The 27,243-nt window shown below is 45.4% G+C and overlaps 1 protein-coding gene across 14 annotated transcripts in view; it reads right to left on the bottom strand.

The window, feature by feature from the left end:
- The window catches only part of ANKHD1 (ankyrin repeat and KH domain containing 1), a 199,674-nt gene that overhangs the window by 90,722 nt on the left and 81,709 nt on the right, over positions 1–27,243 (bottom strand). For all 14 annotated transcript variants that reach the window (XM_054038722.1, XM_054038708.1, XM_054038713.1 and 11 more), the window contains exons 4-7: positions 23,518–23,665; positions 22,170–22,317; positions 13,427–13,660; positions 5,135–5,229 (exon numbers count right to left, since the gene is read on the bottom strand). In XM_054038722.1, coding sequence (XP_053894697.1) covers positions 5,135–5,229; positions 13,427–13,660; positions 22,170–22,317; positions 23,518–23,665 — 625 coding nt within the window. The remainder of the gene's footprint in view (positions 1–5,134; positions 5,230–13,426; positions 13,661–22,169; positions 22,318–23,517; positions 23,666–27,243) is intronic.

Here is a 27,243-nt window from a genome sequence, read left to right as displayed (position 1 = left end):
TGGATGTAAAAAAATTACAGGGAACACCAATCGGCAGGCATCAATCTTATTTCACTTTCTGCAGACCCTGTTATCAGTAAGAGGCGAGGAAAAGGTGTCAACTCCCTTCCCCACTAATGACAGAGAATGCATGCCGTATTCAGGCCTTGAGGTCCAAGTATATAGGTTACAGTATCTGGGAAAGTTGTAGCTCAAGGGAAAGAGGTCCAATGAGCGAGGCTGAGAACAAGTGACTACTTTTTTGAAGACCAACTAGTGGCGGGACCATTTTCTTGAAAGAAAATACTTTCCGCTCATCCAGACTGACGGATGTCTGCATGCGCAGGGCACTGAGGGAAATTAGTTTTCTCTCCACCTGGTGGACGAGAACATTGGATTTTGTCTGGAAGGAATGCTCTCAGCTTGAGCTTGATGATTCAGCTAAGCCAATACAGTTGTGTGGGTTTCACCTGATCAGGACATAACAGACAGCGGATCTCAAGGGCCTCAAAAGCCAACCTGATGGATTCCTGCTTGTGAAGGAACACTCAGGTTTGTTTGAGTTTGTAGTTCACGAATGATTTCCTCACTGAGGAAGTTAAGCCTGCTTCTCCTTAGGGGAGAAGCAGACCTTTGATAACTCCTTCAAGGTACAGTGTAAACGGCTGGGTGCGCTTAAAAGTAAGGACAAAGAGAAAAAGCTAGTAGGTGATCTCACCTCCCCAAGGATGGCTCTACATTGCTCTCTGGGCCAAGGTGGAGGTGTCCAAGACACTGACCTCAAGAGGGTGTAATCTTGGCCATATATTTGAAGGCATTAACACCAATGATGCGCATAGAGCGGTTCCTGTCTACCACAAATTACAGCATGAAGCGAACGCTTTGTCTGGTTAGATCTCAATGAGCCACTGTATGGCTGTTCTAGAGGGGTAGAAGGCATAGATCTGTGCACCAGCAGTTTGAATTATTGTATAGCACACCCCCTCCCCCCTTCTTCTACCTTCCTTCTGGGAGGCAGAGTCCCAGTGGTTAGAAGGGAAGAGAATGAGTCCCATTTTGTGATAGCCAGAGGTCATGGAAGTCAGGATCCAGGCTGAAGAGCCCAAGGAGGTTCTTTGGTAGATACTCCTGGGGGAATTCTGCACCAAAAAATTAAAAATTCTGAGCACATTTCCAAATTCTGCAAAATTCTGCATATTTTGTCAAAACAACACAATATAATCACACCAGTTTCAATTATTTTTGGTCATTTATTTCAAAATACCTGTCAGCAAGTATGTCTGTAACAATACAGACGACAAAAAAGATTCAGGAAATGTTTTTTGACAAATAGATTCCTTACTAGGCATATTAATAAAGAATTCTGAGTAATAATTCATTTAAACTATAATACTGAACCATATTTCCTGCACCCCTCAGAAGCAGTGCAAAGACTTTGGGGAATCAGAGGTAACAGAAGAGCTGAGGGAGAGGGAAGTAATTGCTGGGAAGGAGCTTGGGTGTGAACTTGGAGAGTTATGTATGGTTGGGAAAGTATGGAACATTGGGGGGGGGGCAGGGAGGGATTGTTAGGGAGCTTCACTCATGCAGACCCTGGCTGACCCCTAGCCTCTCCCATTCAGTCCGGCACATCTGCCCATCCCTATGTGTCCCTGCACCCTGTGTCCATATGTGTCCCTCCACCCCCAGTCCCTCAGACCCCTGAGGCTCTATACCCCCTCCCCCATGTATGTCTGTGCCCCCACTCAGCCATCCCCCACGCCCGGCCCCATGTGGCCATGCACCCTCTCCCCCATCCCCCTGTGGCCCTGCGCCTCCACTTCCATTCAGCCCCTGCCCCAGTCTGCCCTCCCACACTAGCCCTTATGAGCCCGTCTATGACTCCCCAGCAACCCCATGCTGTCTGCCTCCTGTTATCAGTAAGAGGCAAGGAAAAGGTGTCAACTCCCTTCCCCACTAATGACAAAGAATGCCCAAAAGGCACAGTGAAGAAGGAAGGCGCTCTCTCTTCCCTAGCTGGCCAGGAGCTGCTGCTCTGTTCTACTGCCATAGCGCCCTCTGGGTGAGCAAAAGGCGGAACTGCAGCAACTTTCCAGCAGAAGTTTTTCTCTGTGCAAAAAGTTAAAAATATGCGCAGCTCATTAATTATGCACACACAGTGGCACAGAATTCTCCCAGGAGTGGGTAGGGAGGACACTGAATCAGATGAGGACATGATCCACTTCATGCAATATTTGCTATACAGCAGTGGACAGGAAGAATCAATATTGAGGTTCAGCCCTAGAAGAAAATAAGGCGCTTCACCTCATTTGGATTTCTGCTCCTCCAGAGAGATTAAGGTTTTTGTTAGATAGGAGATCAATTAACTTCACTGTTCCAAAATGGCCCTAAGGGTTTTTGGAGGAACAAGAAAGTGAAAGGACACAGTGAGCAAGTCAATCAAATTCTAGCTCACCCTTTTCAGAAGACACCGTACAGGAGGAAGGAAAGGATATAGGATGATGTTCCTCTCCACCTCTAAAAGTAGGAAAGGGTCCAAGTAGTGTGCTTGCTGTGGACATAGAGCTTTGAGTAAGCTTTCTTGGAAGGAAGGTGTAACAAAGTGGGAATTTTTAAAAATATTTTTACAATGCATGTGTGTGCCTCAGTTTCCTCCTACACCTTGCATGGTTACCCAGTGGGGGGGGGAAAGGATTAAGTCTGCTCAAGGCAGAACATGAGACATAGGTGTCTCACCTAGCTGTCCGCACCATTAAACAACAAGCTTAAAGTGATCCAAATCAACAGAGGATTCATGAAGACAGACACCTCAATGACTGAACAATTCACACCTATCAGCAGGAAACCCTGGCCAGTTGAGATTGAGAACAAAGAGGAAAAGGTGTCAGGTGATGCAGAGAAGGACAACTCTTTGGAGGGACTCAGGAGCTCACCTGGGTGGACAAAGGGACAAGAGATGGAGTTGAGCGGGAGTCAATCTCAGCTTGACTGGCTCATCATGGCACTGGTTTGACTGGGATGGAGTATGGCTAAGCTTCTGCCTCTCGCTGATGACATAAGGACTTTCAGATTCTGTATGTCATGTGACTAACAAATTGTTATCTTGTTTTGAAAAGGCTGCCTGTGTCACTGTAAATACTGAGAGCAGTATGCCCTGAAGGGGTACAGTACAAGCTTCCAGCAAGTCTGGCATGGCATGGATTCACTGGAAGTAGTCACGGAGAGAGACAGGGATTGCTGATGCCAAAGGCCCAATCTTGGAGGCCACAGGTCTGTCCATGGAACTGTGAGGGTCCTTGGGGCCTGGCACATTAAAGCGATCACTCCCAGGAGACTGGCAGGGGCATAGGCTAGACCTTGTGACTCCGTGACAGAAGGCAAAAGGTAATTTGTTAGTGAGACCAGGGAGGCTGCAAAGGCCTGATCCATCCAGGCTTTTGGGCTCCTGGATTAATGGAATCCCTTGTGGTGACAGAATAGGGAAAGACTTACCTTCAGCATAATGTCTCATAAGATCATAGTTGAGTCTAGGCCCTCCTAGAAGTTTCTTTAAAGGGGTTTTCAGGAAAAGGGGGAAACTTGGGAAGTTGTGGATATCCAAAGACTACGAAGGGCCGTGGAAGCAGAGCATTCACCAGGTTCAGAATTGCTCCTACTGTTGCTTGGATCTGGTGGCTGCAGCTTCATGTAAGACCACAGTGGAAATAAGGCCAGAACTGGCAGAATGGGCCTACTGCCAAATACAAATGAAGGGCACAGAAGGGGCATTATTAGCACTTCCTAGATATTAGAAAGAAGTTTCCTTTGTCCTCTTCTGTTTTATGTTAGAGCCAGAGCTTCAACGATGCCTGGAAAGAGGTCTCAGCAGAGGCAAGAGAACTGAGGAAGCTTGTCTGCACACCAGAAGAAACTAAATGCAAAACCCCTGTATTTGGATTTGCTAGCACTTGTCTGACAGATGAGGACACATCCATTTATCAAAACTTGTGGCAGTCAGACCGTAAAATAAAAATGTCAAGTTTGGTTTAGCAATATCCTGATATTTAAATATGGACCAATATTTCCATTCTTATATTCCTTTTGTGAATCTTCTCCATCAGCCAGTTGTCAGTCTGGCACCCTATCTTACCAGATGATGACTAAGGCTGAGATTCTGTCATGGATTCCGTGACTTCTGCAGTGGCCGGTGCAGTTGGCAAGCAGCTCAGGAAGTCCCTGGGCCAGTTGCACTGGCTGCTGCTGGAGCAGTCTCGGGCCACCGCACCCAGCAGGAGAAGTTTGGGTGTGGGAGGTGGCTCAGGGCTGGGCGGCGCTTACCTGGGGGGAGAGGGGGGCATCCCTGGAAGCAGCAACATGTCCCTCCCTAAACTCCTAGCTCCACATGCTGCCTCCGCCCGCAGCTCCCATTGGCCGCAGTTCCCGGCAAATGGGAGCTGCAGAGCTGGCAGCGCACAAAGCTAGGAGCTGAGGATGGGACATATCGCCGCTTCTGAGAAGTCAGGTAGGGAGCCTGCCAGCCCCGCTAATCCCCCCACCAGCGCCAGCGGGGGTCCCAGGCAGCCCCCCGATCCCCGAGCACCCGCAGCACTCCCAAGATTTAATCAGGGGCATAGCACAAGTCGTGGACAGGTCACGGGCCGTGAATTTTTGTTTACTGCCTGTGACCTGTCCATGACTTTTACTAAAAATACCTGTGACTAAAACGTACCCTTAATGAGAACACTGCATCCTGAAAACCAACCTGCAGTGATTCTCTCTAAAGAGGTCCCGATTTTGTGCGTGCGTGTTTGTGTTTGGGGGTAGGAGGGCGCGCTGTACCCTCCTTTCTCCGCAGGAGTCACAACAGCCCCTATCCAAAGCAGAAAGTGACTTATCAAGGGTGGTGGGTGGCTCACATATGGGGCAGCTCTATCACTGAAGGAGCCCATGGCAGCTTGGAGTGAACCAGGGCTCCTCATGGAAATGGTCAGAAAAGGAAAGTGGGTAGAGAAGCTGGCTGTTGTGGGGCTGGACTGCACTCCCCACCCCCCACCCTTGATCACTCCGTGGATTAAAAAAAAAATCTTATTAACCAAAAAAGGCTTGCTTTGTTCTACCAACCCCCTTTACTCCTTTCTCATCCCCAAACAAAATTGATTCACTAAATGCTATTTACCATGCAGGCCTCCATTAGGGCTGTGTGCATCTCATCTGTTTTATGTTCTTGATCAGCTCCAGCTTCAAGCAGAAAACGAACCATATCTAAATGGCCTTCAAACACAAAACAAAACAATGTTACAAACATTAAGAAAGGGTTTAGTCAAAATATCATAATTTAGGTTTTTGTAGTTTGCCTTTACAAGCCTATCCAATTATAATTTCTAAGTACACTGCTATTGTGGCAAAACACAAGATGGACATTCAACTTATAACAGTGGTCTTACCTGGAAGATTTTATCTTCTGGCTATGCAAAGTTGATAGATTGATTTTTCTCCTTTCAGCATTTTTTTTTTTTTTTTTTTGGCCAATCTAGAAGGTAAGAAACCTTCCAGAGAAGAACAGTATGAAGTTATAAACTTAGCTTGAAGTTTTTACTACAATAACTTTCACAGGAATATTTTTATGTACTGTCTAAAAAGATCAGATGCTGTATTGTAAAAGCTTCAATCTAAAAAACAGAGTTGCCACAACCGTTCTTAAAAGCTTTGTTCAACCTTACTCAAATTAGTTTTATTTCACTTTCATCTATGGAGCTTTAACATTTTTCTTCAATGCAAAAACAAGTTTATTTAGGTAATTTGCTGATGGATTTTATCCTCTCAGCATGCAGGCAAGGAATGTTTTCCCTATGTTACAGAAGGGGAGTAGAAGACATAGGGTAGGTTAAGTGATTTCCCAAGAAGATCATACAGGAAGTCTGTGGTTGACCTGGGAATGAACACCCAGCCCAGAGTCCTATTATATCATTCTTTCCTACACGAGTTTTACTTAATTACAAGAAGTGCTAAGGATATTATCCTTTTTAGGTATCAAAAGTCTATTCCAGGGCTAAAAGTTCTTTATCATGCAGCATTTCATACTGTTGCAATCTACCATTTAAAAAACCCTGGTATCTGAATTTAAGTTCTTATTCAATCTGTCCAACTACCATCAATATTGTTCGTTACCCCAGACACAAAAATGTAGGGGGATATACTTAAGACACCACAACAGCACCTCCACAGTTAAGAAAAAGAGTTTCTAAGAGATACCAGCACCCACTCCTCCCAACTGTAAGAGGAAAAGCAGCTGAAATTTTTGCCTGAAGTGTATTATGATTTTTCTTAGGTGAGAGGAAAATGTTTTGGAAAGTATGTCCTATCATCCTAATACAGAGTTATGGAACTCGTAACTTTGAAAACTGGCAGATTTACCTTTGATAAATCTAATTTCATAAAAGATTCTCAAATATAGATGGTTAAAATTTTTAGTTTAATTAAATCCTCAATGGTGCACATAAAAACTCTTAAAATTCAGTTTGGGGGGGAAATTTTGGAGTTTAATACAAACATTTCAACTTTCAGGAGTTGCATGAAGGTCTCTGCTAAGATAATGACTGAGACCTTAAGTTTAATTTTTATTAAGTGTCTGTGAAACTTGCAAACTGAATAAAAGAAATTGTTGGAATGGAAAATTAAGTCCAACATTTTAAAAAAGTCAGTACAACTTATTTAGGTGCCTGAACTTCCGAAGTGCTGTACTCATCCCACTTAAGCCAACGGGAGTTGCTGGATATTGGGCAGTATGAAAATCAGGCTGCTTATTTAGGAGCTTAAATATGGACAATCTCAATTTATACACTGTTTCTGAAAGACCTGGCCTGAGAGTTACCCCCGTAATATCACTGTTAGCTCACATAGCCATTTCTCCCAAAAAGCTTTCAACTTTTAATAAAGTCTCTAATTTTACTTTTCCCTTGACAGAATTTTTATATCACCCAATGTATTAAAAAAGTTAAGTAGACTTGGACTTCAGAAAAAGTAAAAACTATTGGATCCCACTTATGGCATGCATGTGCCTCATGTGCACGAGACCCATATCTTTTGACCAGCAACATCCATTCAGGCTGTGCCTGTGCTTGTGCACCTTCCTGCATCCGAGGGCACATTGGGAAGAATGGTCCCGATCAACTCTCAGTTCCTTTGATAATTCAGAATCCCAGCTAAGTTGGACTCCAAATGGGGCTGGGATAGAGGGTAGGTCATGAGATCCACATGCACAAAACATTTAGAAGATCCACAGTTACAACAACATAAGTAATCATGCTCTTTGAGTCTTTGTCCATGTAGATCTCACTTGTGATGATTCACTAGCAACTCCATGAGCACTATAATAGGGTCCATGAAGTCCTATCTATGTTTATCTAAATTAGGATTGAAGAATAGCTCTCTCAAATTTGGCATCTGATCTAGAGGCCAAATCCAGGGTATAACATATTGTAAAAGTATAAACTAAACTCCATGTAGCTGCTCTGCAGATTTCAGTAAGGAATATCATTAAGCAACCTGAAAGGACTGCTTGAGCTCCAGCTGAGTGTGCCCTGATTCCTGAAAGGAGGGGTAGACTTGATAACTGGTAGGATACTTTAATGCACGAGGTAACCAACCTGCATATCTGAGAAGAGATGGGTTGGCCCTTGTGACCCAAGAACCTCTTCGTGCCAACTGGCAGAGGGCATAGAGTTTTACAGGGATCCCCTGGGTCAAGCATATGCATATTAAATTTACCAAAACATGGCTCTTGGTAGAGATCTCACATGCCAGTAGCCCACTAGTCAGCATTATCATTTTGAAATCCATGTATAGGTAACGTTTAACGACTTAAATATTTCTTCTGAAAATTAAGTTCTTAACGTATGAGAGTTAAGGCAGGTCACCTAAAGGTGATAAACCTGCTCCTGTCAGGTCAGAGGGAAGAGATGTGTATCTCTCTCTCTGGCTAGTCATACGTATACTGTCCACTTCCCAGCGGAAGCCTATTTGCATTACTGAAGCTAATGGAGACTGAGAAATCACATGAGAGCAAAACTGCAGGAAAACAAAAAGTGCCAGGGGTATCTTGTTTACAAGCAAAGAGCCTGTCTTATGAAAGGAGGGTCTAAGCCAACCTGGCTGGAAAATGCTGCAAAGACTTGAGTGAGCTAAACTTCATTAGACAGAAAACTATCTTGTTAATCATGTCTAGGTTCCAGAACAGGGGTTCTCAAACTGGGGGTTGGGACCCCTCAGGGGGGGTCACAAGGTTATTACATGGGGGGTTGCGAGCTGTCAGCCTCCACCCCAAACCCCACTTTGCCTCCAGCATTCATAATGGTGTTAAATATGTTAAAATTGTTTTTAATTTATAAAGGGGGGGATCGCACACAGAGGCTTGCTATGTGAAAGGGGTCACCACTACAAAAGTTTGAGAACCACTGTTCTAGAATGTGTGTTCTATTTTACATGTAATCATTTGTTTCTAAAACTGCCACTTGCTGCTTCTCAATTCTCTATACTTTGTTAAATAAGCTTTTACTTGTTTTCACTATAAACATATCTAAGTGCTAGGTCTTAAATGGTGCGGTCATCCAAGGTCTAACTGGTAAGTTGTTGTGACTGTTCCTTTGGGAGCAGTGAATCTGAAATTCTGAGAGTGTCCGGTCAATGAGGTTGATGGATACTTCAGAGATACTCAGGGGGCTTGGAGCATGGCTATCACTAACCTGCAGAGGAAAAGTGGAGCCTGCGTGGATTAAGAGGGGAGTGCTTATGTTGCCTGTGCTACTAGCTGACAATTAGTAGCTGACAATTAGTAGCACAGGCATGGCTTCCTCACACAAAGGGGAAGTGGTAGCAAGATGCCTCAAAACCCTGGGAAGCGTAACAGCCCTAAACTGTTTTTCCAAGTGCCATGAACAAACAGGTGATTTTCTAAATAGCTTTGTTCTATCTAGGTAATCAAGAAGGGCTTGGGAAACATCTAAGGTGTGCAGTTTGGCTTCCCCGAGTTTGAGTGAGGTTTGAGGAAGAAAGCTAGGAAACAGATGGTTCGGTTTAAGTGAAAGTCAGACACCTCACATTTTTCGAATAAATTTTATCCCTGTGGAATACCATACGAGGAGTATATGCCATGGACCTCACAAGCCCACCTGGCTGAGATGATAGCTACCAGAAAGGCTGTTTTAAGGGCGAGATGGTGGAGGGAGCACTTAGATAAGCATGCAAAAGGGGCTTCAAGACCCATCAGAACTACATTAAGGTCCCATGGTGGGGTAGGCTCCCGAATGCAGGGAATAGGCCGAACCAGTCCTTTTAGAAATTTTGAAACAGTGGAATGAGAGAACTGTTATATGTTTGAATGGGAGAGTGACATTCTGAAACAGCAGCTACATGAACCTCGATAGTGCTGATCGTGAGACCTGATAGCTTGAGCTGGAGGACAACCCAATGTTGGGGATAGAAAATTTCAATGGATTGAGACCTTATTAGAAATCACAGATGGACATCTCTTCCACTTTGATGTGTGGACTGATTTTGTAGAGGGTTTCCTGTTCTGTATTAGGATTTCTGTGGAACAATCCTTGTCTGATGCATTCAACTAGCCAACTTCCAAGCAGTCCGATATAGAGATATGGGTACCGGGTGGAAAATTAGTCCCCTACAATGGCTGTTGCGGACAGATGCAGCAGAAATTTGAGTCAATACTGTCTTGCCTAATAAGGGACTGTATCCATCACTATGGCCACATCCTGCCTGATGTTCCTTATGACTCTTGGCATCAGGGGAACAGAAGACAATGCATAAAGACATTGAAACCAAAGAATGAGGAAAGCATCATGGAGGGACACTGGCCTGGTACTTGCTCCGGGCCAGAAGAGAGGGCAATTGTAATTTTTGTTGATGGAAAATCAGAGCACATCATCTTGTCTGTTGAGGAGGTGGTGTCTGTCAGGATCGGTACTGTGATTCCTTTCAGAAGTGGTACAAATTCGCTGCAGATTAGACAAATTGCCTTGAGTTTCAGCACTTTAATATGCAGTGAGGACTCTTAACTAGATCAGAAATGAGTCTGTAGCTTGTTTAGATTCCTCTCCACTAGCCACAGAGGCTTATGTAGTGTGTTGCTGTGGGAGGAGGGGTTCAGAATGATACCACTTTGCACACAATCTCTGGATTTGCCACTAGTCCAGGGAAGATAAAACGGGATTTGGGATCTTGAGATAAGTATCCATATAGTGTTAGGTAAGCTCGTAAACCAATCTGAGGCATCCTTGGAGAGGGCACAAGTGAAGTCTGGCAAGAGGTGTCACACTTAAGTGGACAACATCATGTGGCCTACGTTTCTCGCGGTTATTACAGATCAGGGATGCTATGGGCTGAAACCTGTTCAGAGAGAGTTACGATTTCATCAGCTTGGAATATAAAAGTTCCTTATAAATTCTATGGACTGAGTAGACGTGACAGATGACTACTTTTATTTCACCTCAAGTCCTGGAGAGTGCAACAGGTTGAGGTCTCTGGACAGGCCATTGGATAATTCCTGGAGGATTTCCCTCTCAGAAGCCAGTTACCCAAGTAGAGGTAAACATGCATTCCTTATGTTAGATGTGCTGTCACCACTGCCAGACATTTTATGAATACTTTTAGGGCTAGACAGGCCTTGTACTAACAGAGGTCATATCCTACTGTGATCCGAAGATATTTTCTGAGGACCAGGTGAATAGCTATGTGACAGTAAGCATCCTGAAGGCCAAGAGCCACAAGCCAATCCTGAGCTTCTACAGACAGAATGATGGAAGCTTCCCTCACCATTCTGAATTTAAATGACTAAAATTCAAGTGTATGAATTTCTTGAATCACCTAGGTTGCGTCCCCCTCTTCCGGAAATAAGAAAATAGCAAGAATAGAAACTTTGAATTCCTGGGTTACTACTTCTAATGGCTTCTTCCTTCAGTTGTTTCTCATGAGATGGGTCCCCCAAACAGGGACATAGAAGACAGATCAGCTGGGGTCAAGGACTGAAATTGTAATCTCAAACACCCATTGGTCTGAAGTAATCCCAGTCTATGCCTGAGAAAAATGGGAAAAGTGGCAACCAAAAATGGAGATGAGAAAAAGGAAGCTGTGGTGGAACTGGTACATGACTCTTGACTTGAAAGTCAGACTTGTTGATTGGATGATGATGCAGGGTGGGTGGGTAGGTAGCAGAAGAGGAGGGGGCTGTCTGGTGGGTGAATTGAGACTAAGGGCATGTCTTCACTAGCAATGTTATTAACTAACTAAAACGATTAATATATATATATATATATATATATATGAATGAATGAATGAAAATGATGTACCTTCTCTTGCACTACAATATACAGAGTATTTTCTGTTGTCCCTAGCAACTCCTAAAGGACTTGTAGTCTTCAATAAGTGGTATAGGGTAGGAGGTTTCCAGTGGATATTGTGGCAAGTCACCTTCTTCCATTTCCTCAATGTACTCTCTTCCTTCCTGTTTTTCTTGATCTCTGAGGGTCTGCTTCCCTAACTGGGCTAGTAGGTATTCTGACCAGGAAATAAAATCTGGTGTGCTCAAAAGAGACATGAGGAGAATAAGTCCGTAGATGTCTCGTTGGAGAAGACCATGGAGCCCAGGAGGCCCAAGGTGGTGGACCAAAGGGACAGGTTTTGAGTCTTAAGGTGATGTCTGCCAGAGTAATACTGGATACTTCAGAGAGGTATGTCTGGATATTCTGCAGGGAGAAAATCTCATGGTGGGCCCTAAATTGAATCTCTGTGTCAGAGGGTGGGATGTATATTTATTGGGAATACCATGAATCTGTACATTTTATAAACTCCTTAAATCACAAATCCAGATACAGAAATGGAAATGTTTACAAGGTCTTCAAGCTCCATGACCATCACCAGAGAATCCACACAATCCTTATTTGGCTGTATCTGACTTCATAATGGACTCTGAATGCAAGTGGTCTCTCACTAATTATTACAATCCAAGAATTTAAATGTGTACTGACATTTGGTAGAATTTAGGTTCTGTGAACCATGGAGTTCCTTTTCATTCAAGAAACTTACATACTCTATAGGAGAGTAATAAAATTATTAAATTCAGTCTTCATCTGCCACATCTCCCAGCAAGTAAAAAGGAACTTAACAGCAAATGTTTCCTGAATCTCCTAGAGTTTGAATTAATAGCTCAGCTGCACCCATTTTGTTTTTTAAATACATATACATGTACAAAAAAGAAAGATTTTACTTGACTTTTTGGAAAGTTTAGGAAAATACTTATAAAAGAAAAACAGTGTTAAAACAGAAAAATACTTGAGAAGTTAGAGTTTAAAAACAGACTAAATCATTCCTAAAACCAAACTTCGTAGAATTCTGGTTGGAAACTTTAAAACAAAGCATTTTAAGAAAGCTAAATGTCTGCAAGTCAGGAAATTGAGTTTAAGTTCTACAACCAGCCTTACTTTTGAACATGTAACCTCATCCACTGTCTATCAGTAAAGCCACAAGTCTCCTTAATCCCAATTATTTCCCCCTATACTTAGATTTTCAACGTGAGCCAGGACACTCCATCTACTGACCTGCAAACCAACACGTGTTAGTAGGAGAACCTAATCACCTCCAAATCCATATTCCTGCTATGCTCCAGAGATATCTTACTTCCACGCTTAACATAGTATCAAATAAGCAACACCCTTCCATGATTTGCCATATAATCCAAATCGAAGACATCCACCCACTATACCAACCTCATTAAGACTCCACCATTACAGATAAGCATTATTACATATTTTACCACATATTGGCTCCAGATGCCTAAGTATCACATTCACAACTGGGGTGCTAGTACATTCTCTATAAAGGAGAGACAGACAGCGTGTGTATAGAACACCATCATTTGCAACAAGATTCAGAATTTAGAAAGATGCAGTTTTTGTTGCAATAGAGATGGCCACAACAAAACATACAGTTGTTCTTATGCTGTATCAATGTCATTGGATGGAGGGTAGGTGGGGTATGTTGAATACGAGAAAGTTGCAAAAGGGGGAGGGACTGCTCAGTGGTTTGAACATTGGCCTGCTAAACCCAGGGTTGAGAGTTCAATCCTTGAGGGGGCCATTTAGGGATCTGGGGCAAAAATCTGTCTGGGGATTGGTCCTACTACTAGATGACCTCCTGAGGTTCCTTCCAACCCTGATATTCTAGGATTCTATCTCCAGATTTCCTGACTTTCACATTTAAGCTTACTTTAAACTCCAGAATTCTAATTAGGCTCCTGATGGTATTTTTTGAACCTTGACAAAAATTGTCTGGGAATTTTAGTTAGATTCCAAGCACAAAATCTAACAATGTCATGTGTGTAATACAAGGAACCTTAAAAAAATAGAAAAGGTGAAAGTCACCTAAAGTTTCTTCACAAATGAAGATTTAAATACCATACCTTTATAGCATGCTAATGTAAGTGCACTTTCTTTGAACTCATTGGAATGAGTGTTGATTCCTGCACCATATTCCAGAAGTACTCTTGCAACTTCAACATGACCTGCACTGGCTGCTTCCATTAAGGGGGTATGTCCATTTTCATTATGATCTTCTATATTAGCACCTGCTTTCAATAGCACTTTCACTATGTCAACAAATCCCCCAGCGCAGGCATAAGTGAGTGCTGTGTTCCCTAGGAGAAGATAAAAAGAACATACAGTAAGTAACCTCTTCCTCTTTCCCCTAATCCCAACTGTAAATAAATGAAACCAAAACCTATTTTAAACATATAGAATTTTAATCTACCTAAGTATTTATACCATAAATCAACCTAGCAGACTTTTGCATTTCTCTCACTTATGATTTCAGGTGAGGTAGAAGATTCAGAAACAGATTAACAATAAGACATAACTATTTTACTGAAACATTGCCCTAGTTCTAAGACTCCTTTTATCAGCCTAAACCTTTTACTGGCCTATGTTATTGTCTCTAGAAGACCTAGAGACACTCAACACCCTTTTATCTTTCATCTCATTCAAATACTATCATTCCTGCTTTGTTTGGCCTCTGCCTTCAGTAAACTATATGCTGGTAATCTCTCTCAGCCAATACAGTCAAGTTCTGACAACTGGCTCACACTTCCCTCAGCATTTTTCACCACATGCCTAGTATTTATGTAAATGATCTAACCGTTCATTATTTTTTTCTGTCTTTGCCCCTAACCCATCATATTCTTCCTGTATAGAATGTGTTAATAAGAAAGCTTCCTATATTTCTGGATGCCCTTGGTATTCCTGCATCACTTGGTTTCAAAAACTGGCCACATTTTGTCTATTAGCAGTATCTCTCAGTTACTGCCTAGATGAAGTTTAGCTTATTTTTAATACTACTCTTTCACCTTCCCTAACCTCCCCAAATTCAACGTTTCTGAAATACCTTCAACAGAGGTATGGGTTAAGCCCTAGTTTACTTGCTCAAACTCATTATTTCTACCAGTGACTTATAGTATCCTTGAAAATTTCTGGGTTTCATTTTCAGGAAAGCATCTCAAGCACCTGGAGTCCATTTCAGCAGACTACAGATTCAACTTCTGATCTTCAAAAACAGCTCATTTTCCCTCTTCAGAACTCTTGCACCAGACAAGCAAATCACAGATATAAATGCCTCTCTCTAATTATGGCATAAATTACACAAGGGGCCACCGAATCACCTACTACTACTTCCTTCCTCTAGACCACTAGTTCTCAACCAGTGGTACACAATATGGCTGGGGATATACAGAGGTCTTACAGGGGGGGCACATCATCTCATCTAGACATTTGCCTAGTTTTACAACAGGCTACAGAAAAAACACTAGTGAAGTCAATACTAACTAAAATTTCATACAATGACTTGTTTATACTACTCTGTATACTATACAATGAAATGGAAGTACAATATTTATAAAATAAATCAATTGGAATATAATTATATGGTAAAAATGAGAAAGTAAGCAATTTTTTAGTAAGAAAGTGTGCTGTGACACTTTTGTATTTTTATGTCTGATTTTGCAAGCAAGCACCTTTTAAATGAAGTGAAACTTGGGGTACACAGGACAAATCAGACTCCTGAAAGTGGTACAGTAGTCTGGAAAGGTTGAGAGCCACTGCTCTAGACCAGTGATACTCAGACCTCAGTAGTTCAGGAGCCAAATTAGCTATCAACATTACCCAAAAGAGTCATAGTAGCGTGAATTCATTGTTTCATTTGCTACAATGACCGATGAAGTATTATTATTTTATCTGCTACAATTGGTTAACAACATAGTAAAAGCATCCTGATTGGTTAATAATTAAATCAGAATGTTTTAATATCATGTGCTTCAAAGAGCCACTTGCGACTCAAAGCTTCAGTCTGAGTATCACTGTTCTAGACAGCAGCAACTCCTTCCTTCAGTTCTGCAGGCTTTACACTCCAGATCTGCAATAACTATATGCCTGAAGCTTATTTGAAATTGGCTTTATTCTATTTATCCTGTAATACAATGTTTACCACCCTTGTCAGTCTTCCATCAAATGAATTACATGTTAAGTGAATGGTGTTGTAGCAAATTAAGTCGGTTAATTCTCTATCATGAAAAATAGTGTGTTTTGCATTTCAAAAGTAGTTTAATGGTTTCCTATCATATTAACAAAAAACAAGAAACATTATAAAGCTTCCCAAACTACCCTAAACTGACACAAAAAGCAAGAACTTCTTCCAGAAAAAAGTATTTGGGATCACTACACAGGTTTTTTGCTATGGACAAGAAATGAACAATGCACTACACTACACAAACTTTTAGTTTCCAGAAACAGTATTTGATCAGTTTTCAAAATTGATCATTTTTTCACCCAGCCAAATTAAAGAGCCGTAAGTATCTAAAGGTAAAAATAAAAATCTGAGTCTATATCTCAAAGTCATCTTATGAAACCCTATTTCACTTTAAGCTTGCTAACAGGGATCTAAATAAAACTACATTTAAAAAGGGAAAGTGTTTGAACTACACCAAGTTTGAACAAAGGGTTAAACTGAAATTTGGGTTAAAAAATATCACATAAGAACTAAACAGTTCAATTAAAAAGAACGGTTACTTACCTTCTGTAACTGTTGTTCTTCGAGTGATTGTTCACGTCCATTACACATTAGGTGATTCCCAAGCTTACCATTGGAGGTGGGTAGGAGTCAAGGTACAACTGACTGTAGCACAGCCCGACCGACCATCGCGTCCTCTCTGGTCTGATGATGGATCGCGTAGTGGGCTGTGAACGTATGTACGGACGACCAGGTGGCTGCCTTACAGATCTCCTGGAGAGGGACCTGCGCCAAGAAGGCCGTTGAGGACGCTTGGGCTCTAGTCGAGTGGGCCCGGATCTCCGGGGCCGGAACATTGGCGAGCTCATAACAAGTGCGTATACAATGCACAATCCATGCCGACAAGCGCTGTGTCGAGATAGGCAAGCCTTTCATACGTTCCGCAATAGCAATGAACAGCTGGGGTGTTCTGCGGAACGGCCTGGTCCGTTCCAGGTAAAATGCCAACGCCCTTCGGACATCCAGGGTATGTAGGCTGCGGTGGTGAGGGTCCGTATGGGGTTTAGGAAAAAACACCGGTAGGCAAATGTCCTGCCCCATGTGAAACTGTGATACCACCTTTGGGAGGAATTTGGGGTGCGGCCTCAGTTGCACCTTATCCTTATGGAACACTGTATAGGGTGGTTCCGAAGAGAGGGCTCTCAATTCCGATACCCTTCTGGCCGATGTGATGGCCACGAGAAACGCCACCTTCCACGAGAGGTGCGTGAGGGAGCAAGTGGCTAGGGGCTCAAAGGGGGGACTCATGAGTCTTGTTAGGACTAGGTTCAGACTCCACGCCGGGACAGGCGGGCGCGAGTAGGGAAACACCCTTTCCAGCCCCTTGAGGAATCGGGCCACTGTGGGGTTGGAGAACACTGACACTCCCAACTCTCCCGGATGGAAGGCCGAGATAGCGGCTAAGTGAACTCTAATTGAGGCGGGCGCAAGCCCTTGATTCTTGAGGTGCAGTAGGTAGTCCAGGATCGACGGAACTGAGGCTTGTAAAGACTGTATGCGTTGAGGCTCACACCAGTGGGAGAACCTTCTCCATTTTGCCAGGTAGGTCGCTCTTGTAGAGGGCTTCCTACTATTAAGGAGGATTTGCTGAACTTGGTGAGAGCACCTGTGTTCTGCATCATTCAGCCAGAGAGATACCATGCCGTGAGATGTAGCGAAGACAGGTTCGGGTGGAGTAGGCGACCTTTGTCTTGCGTGACTAGGTCGCGATGGAGGGGGAGGGTGATTGGATCGGCTATGGACAGTTCCAGCAGGGACGTGAACCAATGCTGGCGTGGCCAGGCCGGGGCGATAAGTATGATCGTCGCCCTGTCCCTGCGGGTCTTGAGGAGAACCTTGTGTATGAGTGGGAACGGAGGGAAGGCATATCTCAGGCTCCCTCCCCATGGGATCATGAAAGCATCTGCTAATGATCCCCGGTTGAGGTTCTGGAACGAGCAGAACTGAGGGCATTGGCTGTTGTCCCTGGTGGTGAATAGATCCACCCGGGGAAAGCCCCACCTCCGGAAGATCGAATGCAGGACGTCTCGCCTCAACGTCCATTCGTGCATTCGGAAGGATCGGCTGAGGCGGTCTGCTAAGCCGTTTTGAATCCCCGGAAGATACGTCGCGATGAGGTGTATCGCATGGGCTATACAGAAGTTCCATAATTGGAGTGCCTCGTGACAGAGGGGAGAAGACCGTGACCCGCCCTGCTTGTTTATATAGAACATGGCGGTAGTGTTGTCCGTCAGGACTGCCACGCTGTGACCTTTTAAGGTGGCGCGGAAGGTCTGACAGGCGAGGCGAACCGCTCTTAGCTCCTTCAGATTGATGTGAAGCAGCTTGTCTTCTCTGGACCACAGCCCTTGGGTCCGCAGTTCCCCCAGGTGCGCCCCCCAACCCAGGTCCGATGCATCTGTTACCAACGTCAGAGTGGGCTGTGGGGCAGCGAAGGGGATCCCTTCACATACCTGTTGGCAATCGAGCCACCAGCGTAGCGAGCCGAGCACCTGGTTTGGGATCGTGACTACTTGATCCAATGGGTCTCTGTTGGGGCGATGCGTGTGGGCGAACCACAACTGTAAAGGCCGGAGCCTCAGGCAGGCATGTCTGACCACGTGTGTGCAAGCTGCCATATGCCCCATAAGCTGCATGCAACACCTTGCCGTTGTCGTGGGGAACTTTTGGACCGAGCTTACGGCTCTGTGAATTGACATGAACCGTGCCTCTGGTAGGCTCGCTTGTGCGGTTACCGAGTCCAGGGTTGCACCTATGAAGTCCAGCCTCTGTGTGGGGACTAACGTGGACTTGGGCACATTGACCCGGAGGCCGAGCTTGTCGAACGTCTGCAAGGCCAGCGTCACGTGAGATCGGACCTCGGCCTCCGACCTGCCCGCGAGTAGCCAATCGTCCAGGTACGGAAACACACGCATCCTTCTCTTTCGAAGGAAGGCTGCTACCACACACATGCATTTCGTGAACACTCGTGGTGCTGACGCCAGGCCGAAGGGCAGGACCGTAAATTGGAAATGGCGCTGGTCGACAAAGAAGCGCAGGAATCGCCTGTGAGCCGGATTGATTGTGATGTGAAAATAGGCATCTTTCATATCGAGGGCAGCATACCAATCCCCCGGATCCAGGGATGGGATAATAGTTCCCAGGGAGACCATACGGAAGCGAGCTTTGATCAGAAACTTGTTTAGATCGCGCAGGTCCAAAATAGGACGGAGGCCTCCTTTTGCCTTGGGGATCAGGAAGTATCTGGAGTAGAATCCTTTTCCCCTCAGGTCTGTTGGGACCTCTTCTACTGCTCCAGCAGCGAGAAGGGTCTGAACCTCCTGCGTGAGAAGTTGCTCTTGAGAAGGGTCCCTGAAGAGGGACGGGGAAGGGGGATGGCAGGGAGGGGGCGAGGAAAACTGGAGGGTATAGCCCGCCTTCACTGTGCACAGGACCCATTGGTCCGATGTTATGCGCGACCATGCCCGGTAGAAATGGGACAGGCGGTCTTTGAAAAACAGAGGAGGATCCGGTATGGAGTATGGTACGCTGTCCTCGGGCGTAGCTTCAAAAGCCTGGTTTATTCCCTGGCTGTGGCTTGCCCTGGCCGTGACTCTGGCCCTGGTTAGGCGTATTGTTACGTCTCCGCCTGTTATCCCTGCCTCAACGGCGGTACGGCTTGTGTCGGGGGCGAGGGTGGTATTGCCTTCGCGGCGGCTGGGGTTTAAAGGGCTTACGCTGCGTTACCGGAGTGTGCATACCCAACGACTTAAGGGTCGCTCGTGAGTCCTTAAGGCTATGTAGCCTGGTGTCCGTCTGGTCGGAAAACAAGCCCGAACCTTCAAACGGGAGGTCCTGCAGCGTGGTCTGCACCTCTGGCGGGAGACCTGAAGCCTGCAACCACGCCGAACGCCTCATCACGACTCCCGACGCAATTGTTCTAGCCGCAGCGTCGGCTGAGTCTAGTGCGGCCTGTAATGAGGTCTTGGCCACTGCCATTCCCTCATCCACCAGGGCCGTGAACTCCTGATGCACATCAGGTGGGAGGGAGTCCTTAAACTTGGCAACTGATGCCCAAGAGTTAAAATTGTGTCTGTTTAGAATCGCCTGCTGATTGGCGATCGTCAGTTGAAGGCCCCCAGATTAATAGACTTTCCTCCCGAATAAGTCCAATCTCTTAGCTTCCTTGCCCTTGGGGGCAGGAGCTTGCTGGCCATGCTGCTCCTTTTCGTTGACCACTGAGACCACCAGCGAACAGGGGGACGGATGTAGAAAGAGGAAGTCAAACCCTCTAGATGTGGCGAAGTATTTCCTCTCCACGCCTTTTGCAGTTGGCGTACTGGAGGCCGGTGTTTGCCACACCGTCTTATAGTTGGACTGTACTGTCCGTATAATCGGGAGAGCGACTCTGGAGGGGCCCTCTGGGCTCAGGATATCGACCATGGGGTCGTCCTGCTCTACAGTCTCCTCCGCTTGCAATCCCAGATTGAGGGCTACCCGGCGAAGCAGGTCTTGGTGTGCCCGATGGTCAATCGGGGGAGGGCCGGACACCAGTGTGCCCGCTACCGCCTCGTCCGGCGAGGAGGAAGAGGTCGGGGCCTTCTGCCCATCCTCATTGTCCTGCAATCCAGCATCAGCCAATTGTTCCTCTGCGGCCTGACCCGCAGCGTGGGATTGGGACGGCACCGTACTCTGTGCCGAGTCCACTCCTTCCCGCTCCGGTGGTCTAGAGACCGTTGCCTCCCTATACGATGGCGGATGGTGCCGCGGGGAGCGGGATCGGTACCCGGATGGCCCGGATCTCGAGGCCCTCGATGGGGGCCCTTGCTGGTGGTAGGCCCAGGGTGTCCAGAATGGCCATTGGCTCGGTTGGCCCCATTGGGACTGACCGTAGTCCCTGCTGGCCTGTGACCTATGGGCATACCCGCCGTACCGGTCCGAGTCAGTCCCCGAGACCACAGACGGTGACCTGGAAGGCCACGGTGGAGCCGTAGGATGGTGCCGGTCCGGTTTTGGGGAGTAGCGCCTCCGCGACCAGGACCTGGAATAGCGCCTCGCCGACCTGGAACGGTACCGGTGATCGCGGGACCGGGAACGGCTACAGCTGGTCAGCCTTGGGTAACGAACTGCCGACGCTTCGCGGTGCCGACTCGTGCTCGGTTGCTGAGTCTGTGCCGACCGCTTGCTGAAGCCCGACTGCTGCGGTGCTTCCTGCGCCGAGGGCAACCGGGAGTCCACCGAGGCGGAGCTCGACCGGGACCGGTTCCTGGAGCGGTGCCGAGACGGCGACTGTGATGGGTGCACCATCGCCGGCTTGCCTCTGCGCGGCAGCATCGGCGGGGCGCCCTCAGCGCGTGCCAGGGCCTCAATGGACAAAGCAATGAGGTCCTTAGCTGCCTCAAACGTGTCCGGAGTGGAGGGCTGTTCCACGGGCTTCTCCAGCCCTTCATTCTCGCTCGACGTGCCCATCCCGGGGCTCGACGGGCCTTTCGGCGCCGGAGCCACTACTGGGGTCCGTGTTGGGGCCGTATCGGCCTTAGGGGCACTCGAGGTCTTTACCGGTGCCGCCTTCTTGTGCGGGAGCGTCCTCGGGCCTTAGGTTGGCCCTTCGCTTTCGCTGGCGAAGACGATCGGCGTCGTGTATTTCCCCGCTGGGTCGGTGCCGCGGGCTTCGGGTGACCCGCCGGCGCCGGTTCCCGCACCGATGCCGGGGCGCTCCGCACGGAGGCAGACGGTGCCGTCGAAGTGGAGGGCTGTAACGCCGTCTCCATTGCGGCACGTGGCACAAGCCTTGAAGCCTTGGGCGTGTGGCATACCCCGCCGCCCAGGGCCGGTGCCGGGGCTGAACAAACAACCCCGGCAGGAACTTTAAGTACCCTACTAGATAACACTAATGACTATTGCTAAGGGACACTCTCAGACAAGAGACAGAGTTGTTCCAACGCCGCCACGGACGGTAAGAAGGAACTGGAGGGGTCGGGTCGGCAGGGATATATATACCCTGGAGCGGGGCGCCGCTCTGGCGGGAAGGAGGGGGCCCCGCCGGGAGCCGCTAAGGGAAAAAGTTTCCAACGTCCGTGCACGCGGCGCGCGTACACCTAATGTGTAATGGACATGAACAATCACTCGAAGAAGAATTTCTTTCTTGATATATGGAGGAAATGGTTGGCTGTATTTTTGCAAGGGTTTCCCCTTAACATAAATCTTAAGGAAACTGCAGTTCTGGTAAGTAATAGTTACTGAATTATTATATTAAAATATCTTAGGCTTAATTTGTTCCAATTTGTTTCACTGGTGACCCTATTTCATAGGGGTCTTCAGTGGATAAAATGCTTTTGCATTAGAATTAACATCAAGGACTAAGGAAGAGCCATCTGGTTTCACTCAGGTGTTCAGTTTCAGCTGAACAATTATGGCTCCTGTTTGGTGCCCTATAACAGTTCTGATTGTTTTACCCTTTGAATTGAAGTAATTTGTACTGTATTTTCTATTAAACGAAAGCACCACATACTTAAAAAAAATCAAATAGTTCAAAACATGCAAGTAAGAGGCTGGGACTGATCGGTACGTGCTAATCTTGTTAATTCATCCAGTTGCTGTTCCATACTTACCTGTTGAAGACTGGGCATTGACATCGGCACAATGAACAAGTAGCAGTTTTACAATGTCTACATAGCCTCCACTGGCAGCTGCCATTAGTGGAGTTATGTCTCCTTTATTCCCTCGATCTTCAACATTTGCATGCATCGCTAGTAGCACCTGAACAAACAAACAGAAGTTCACTTAGATGAGTTTTAACAATTATGTTTTGCTCCTTTAATTATGAGGGGACTCAGGGTATGTCTACACTACAAACCTAAGTCGACCTACAGCCACTGCAGTAATTACTGCGCTAGTACATGCCTACACTACCCTCCTTGGGTTGGTGGTGCACGTCCTCAGCAAGAATGTTTCCATTGACCTAAGAGGGGCAGTGTGGGGATCTGACAGCCTGGTCTGGCAGCTCCCTGCCAGAAGTCTGGCTGGCTACCCTGCAGGCTTCTGGGTGCCCAGTGGGCTCTCTCAGCCTCCACTCCCAAAAGGGAGACAGATACCCTTGTCAATTTCACAGCCCACTGCGCCCTGAAATACACAAAAGACTGCCTGGCTCCTGGCAGGTGGCTCTCAGCTGAGACTGAGATCCAAAGTCACTCCAGGCTTCTCACCCTAGCTCCCAGCTGGGATCATGGTCCGAAGCCCCCCCAGCTTCTCCAGGGGAGCAGGGACATTCTTGTCAATGTTATGGCTCCTGGCATGAAATTGACAAGAGAGCAGATAGACACTGCATAGCCCTAACTACACTGACATAAGCCTTACGCCTCTCGTGGAGGTGGAGTTATTATGTCAGTGTAGTAGGGCACTCCTGTCGACTCTGGTACTCCACCAGGGTGAGAGGCGCAGGCGGAGTCGACGGGAGAGCGTCAGCCGTTGACTTACCACAGAAGACACCGCGGTAAGTAGATCTAAGTACGTTGACTTCAGCTACACTATTCACGTAGCTGAAGTTGCATAACTTAGATCGATCCCTCCCCCCATGTAGACCAGGCCTTAGAATGACTATTTGGCAGCACAGCTTAATATTGTCTGGAGTGATGTGCCTGGAAGTTAGAGGCCGATCATTTGAATACATACAAGATGTAATTTTCAAACAAGATCATTTATGTTGTAGCATGTCTTATTTGTTACCACCTCCTCTTTAGACTGAGGTCTTGTAAAAAGCATATTTAGTGGAAAACTGTCTGAAAGGCTGTTGAGCATGCAATAAAGTGAACTGCACTATATTTTACTTCACATTCCTTTTAGAGTACAAAATCCATTCTAATCAAAAGAAATAAAATGTTTGGCTTTCGAAGAGTTTCAGGCATATAGCACTCTTTATTTAAAGTCTCAGTCATAAGTGACTGCATATTTTCTACTTACTTGTGCTAATTCATAATACCCAGCTGAACAGGCCAAGCAAAGAAGACTCTCCCCTTCTTCTGTATGTTCATTTACACTCCTTCCTTCATCCAGCAGCTTCCGGACAGCATTCACATCCCCATCGGAGCATGCTTCTGCCAAACTGCGACTGGAAAATTATTTATCATACAATGAACACACAGGAATAATTCTACAGCAGACAGGTAGTGAGCTTTCTGATAAACAACCGTAAAGTCAAGGTATATAGCAAAAGACTTGCTTAATTGACATGCTAGTTTGCTGTTTAGCACTTTGAAAGTGTCTTCCAGAAAGTGATATAGAAAGGCAAAGTGCTTTTCAAAACAAACAACAGCTCAACACCTCTGTGTAGGAGCTATTATTCCCTTTCACAGATGGACTAATAGGAATTTGCTTCGATTTTGAAATAAGTGGCTAGCCACTGACAGCTGCATTGGTGCAAATCCCAGGTCCAGACAAGGGAAGCTATAATATGCACCAATGTAGCTCATCCCAGTTTCAAGCAGAGAATCTCCACTAGTGCAAGTTGCAGCTTTCCTGTGTACACTTGAGGTTTGTACTGGGGCAGTTTTGACAGCAGCTAGCCATTGATTGCAAGAATGGGGCAAATTCCCAGTATAGACAATGCTTACGTGACCTGCCTAAGGTCACATTGAATACTGTTGCAGAACTAGGAATAAACTAGATCTCCCAACTGCCAGTCCTCTGCTTTATCCATAAGACTTTTTTCTATTCCTACTGCCTGAACTATTTTATTGGAAGGAAATAAAGTAAATAATGTTCAGACAAAAAACATTCATATGACAAATTATCCTTAGTTATTTGATTTTTTTGGACTGCCAAAATTTTAACTATACCTTTAAAAAATACCAAAGAAACTCAAGCCACTGAAGTTTGCAGCCTATCTAGAATAGTAAATTATTAAAATATGCCTATTGGATGGATTCATTATTTTATTTAGTTTTAACATTCCATCATACTGGAATACCTCAACTAAGGGCTTGGCTACACTGGCAATTAACAGCGCTACAACTTTCTTGCTCAGGGGTGTGAAAAAACACCCCTGAGCGCAGCAAGTTGCAGCACTGTGAAGTGCCAGTGTAGACAGTACTCCAGGGCTGGGAGCAATGCCCCTCATGGAGGTGTTTTTTTAGAGCGCCGGGACCACACAAGGCACGTTAAAGCGCTGCCACGGCAGGGCTTTAGCATTGACAGTGTAGACTAGCCCTAACACTGTAAGGAAGGGAGGTGGGTGGATATTCTGTAGCTCCTTCTCATTCAAGAACCCCAAATCCGACAAAAAAGAAGGAAGTCTAGAGAAGTCAATGTACCTCTTACATTCCAAAGTGAAAACGCACCAGTGTAGCAGCATAAAATATATTGGAAACTGACTGACGTGCCAATTCAAGAAGGATAAAAAGGGCAAAGGTCCTTACGCAGTATTGCTATTCTCTAACTATCAAGCCGTCATGACCAATGCCCCCAGCTCTTGTCACCATAAAAGACCTCAAGGCTCAGGAAATACTTAGCCATTACCTTAAGCAACAGTTTTAAGGACCAATGGGAGCTTCAGAGGCAGTGCTCGGGGCTGGGGCAGCGCATGGTGCCCCCTTGGCCGCGCCGCTTCCGGTGAGCCTGATAGGCAGCCTGCCAGCCCCACCAAACCGCCCCACACCCCAGAGCACCCCCCAGGCTGCCCCCAAGCACCCAGAATTTAGTCAGGATACAGTACAAGTCATGGAGAGGTCATGGACTGTGATTTTTTGTTTACTACCCATGACCTGTCCATGACTTTTACTAAAAATACCCATGCCTAAAACGTAGCCTTAGTCATGATTACCAACATATAACTGTAGGATCAACTCCAGCAGAACAATCAGAGTGATGTGTTCCTGACAGTGCATCTTATAAGACATGGAAATTTGCCTTCAAAGCGAGGACTGGTTGGCACAGTCAAAAGAGAAATTGGGCCCATTTATTTTCTCTGACACGTACACAAGCTGACTCAAGAGCCTCTCCTCTATCGCCCTCAGTGTACAGACTTGGATAGGAAGAAAAAGTTAACTTGTTAATTCAGGAATATATATGAGTTTCAATTTCCAACAAAGTACCAAAGAATTCCAATTATTAAACTATTCTTTGAATCCCTATAAATAATTCTCACTTGAGATACACACACTTCTCAGACAATGAAAATGTTAGTAGTTGCCAGATAAGGACCCTTGGAGCCGGGCTGATAAGGAGGTGGAAATCATTTGCCAGACTGAGCTTTTTGTGATTCCCTTCAGTGACTACAGCAGACATTTAAATATAGGATTAACAATGTAATGGGACAGTAATTGACATAATGGATCAGACTCTTGGTCCACCTAGTCGGTATCCTGTCTCCAACAAAAACCGGCATCAGATACTGCAGAAGGTGGTGCAAGAAATCTCAGAGTAGGCAGATTTGGCATAATCTATCCATCCGAAAGGTTTTATCCCAATCCTTAATATTTAGAGTGGCTTCAGCCTTAAGCCTGAAGTTTTATATCCTTTCCAAAATATTTTTTGCATTAATTCAAACAACTCTGGATGTTCTTGTTATCCAAATAAATATCCAATCCCTCTCAAAATTCTGTGAAGTTTTGTCTCTGACTTCCTGTGGCAGTGAGTTCCACAATCTAGTTACATGTCTAACACTGTTGCAAAAAAAGCGAACATCATTCTGTGATGTATAAGCAGGAGTGTTGTAAGCAAGACATGAGAAGTAATTCTTCTGTTCTACTCTATACTGATTAGGCCTCAGCTAGGGAGTAGTGTGTCCAGTTCTGGGCGCCACATTTCAGGAAATATGGGGACAAATTGGAGGAAGTCCAGAGAAGAGCAACAAAAATTATTAAAGGTTTAGAAAACATGACCTATGAGGGAAAATTGAAAAAACTGTGTTTGTTTAGTCTGGAAAAGAGAAGATTCAGAGGGGACATAACAGTTTTCAAGTACATAAAAGGTTGTTACAAGGAGTAGGGAGAAGAATTGTTCTTAACCTCTGAGGGTAGGAAAAGCAGCAATGGGCTTAAATTGCAGCAAGGGAGGTTTAGGCTGGACATTAGAAAAAAGCTTCCCAACTGGAATAAATTACCTAGGCAGGTTGTGGAATATCCATCATTGGAGATTTTTAAGTGCAGAAGACTGAACTAGACCTCTCAAGGTCACTTCTAGTCCTATGAGTCTATGATGAGTGAAAAAGTATTTCCTTTTCTCAATTTTGAATTTATCACCTGCCTCTCAATTTCACTGAATACTCCCCTTGCTCTTGTGTTATGAGACAAGGAGAGTAGAAGTTTCCCATCTATCTTTTCTAGACCATTCATTAGTTTAATCTTTTTACACATCTTCATCTCCCTTCTAAGGAGAAAATCTCCCTCCCCCCAAAAACCAAATCTCTTCCTACAAGCGTTTTTCCATGCCCTTAATCACTCATCATCCTTTTCTGAACCCGCTAGAACTCTGCAATACCCTTTTTGAGATAGGGTGTATTACTGCAGACGGAGGTCATACCATTTGATTTTTTTTTTCATTTAGAGAAATACTCTAAAATACAACACTGTATAGATCCAATCATTTTATTATCCTAATCAAAGTAAATATTTTATACAAAGAATTGGCTGTATATATTGTGTACATGGCTGTGTATTCAAGCCAACCTATTAAGGAATCAAACTGAAG

Source organism: Malaclemys terrapin, chromosome 8 (genome assembly GCF_027887155.1).
Source record: "Malaclemys terrapin pileata isolate rMalTer1 chromosome 8, rMalTer1.hap1, whole genome shotgun sequence".
Lineage (NCBI taxonomy): Eukaryota > Metazoa > Chordata > Testudines > Emydidae > Malaclemys > Malaclemys terrapin.
This window is presented reverse-complemented; position numbering and strand designations above follow the sequence as displayed.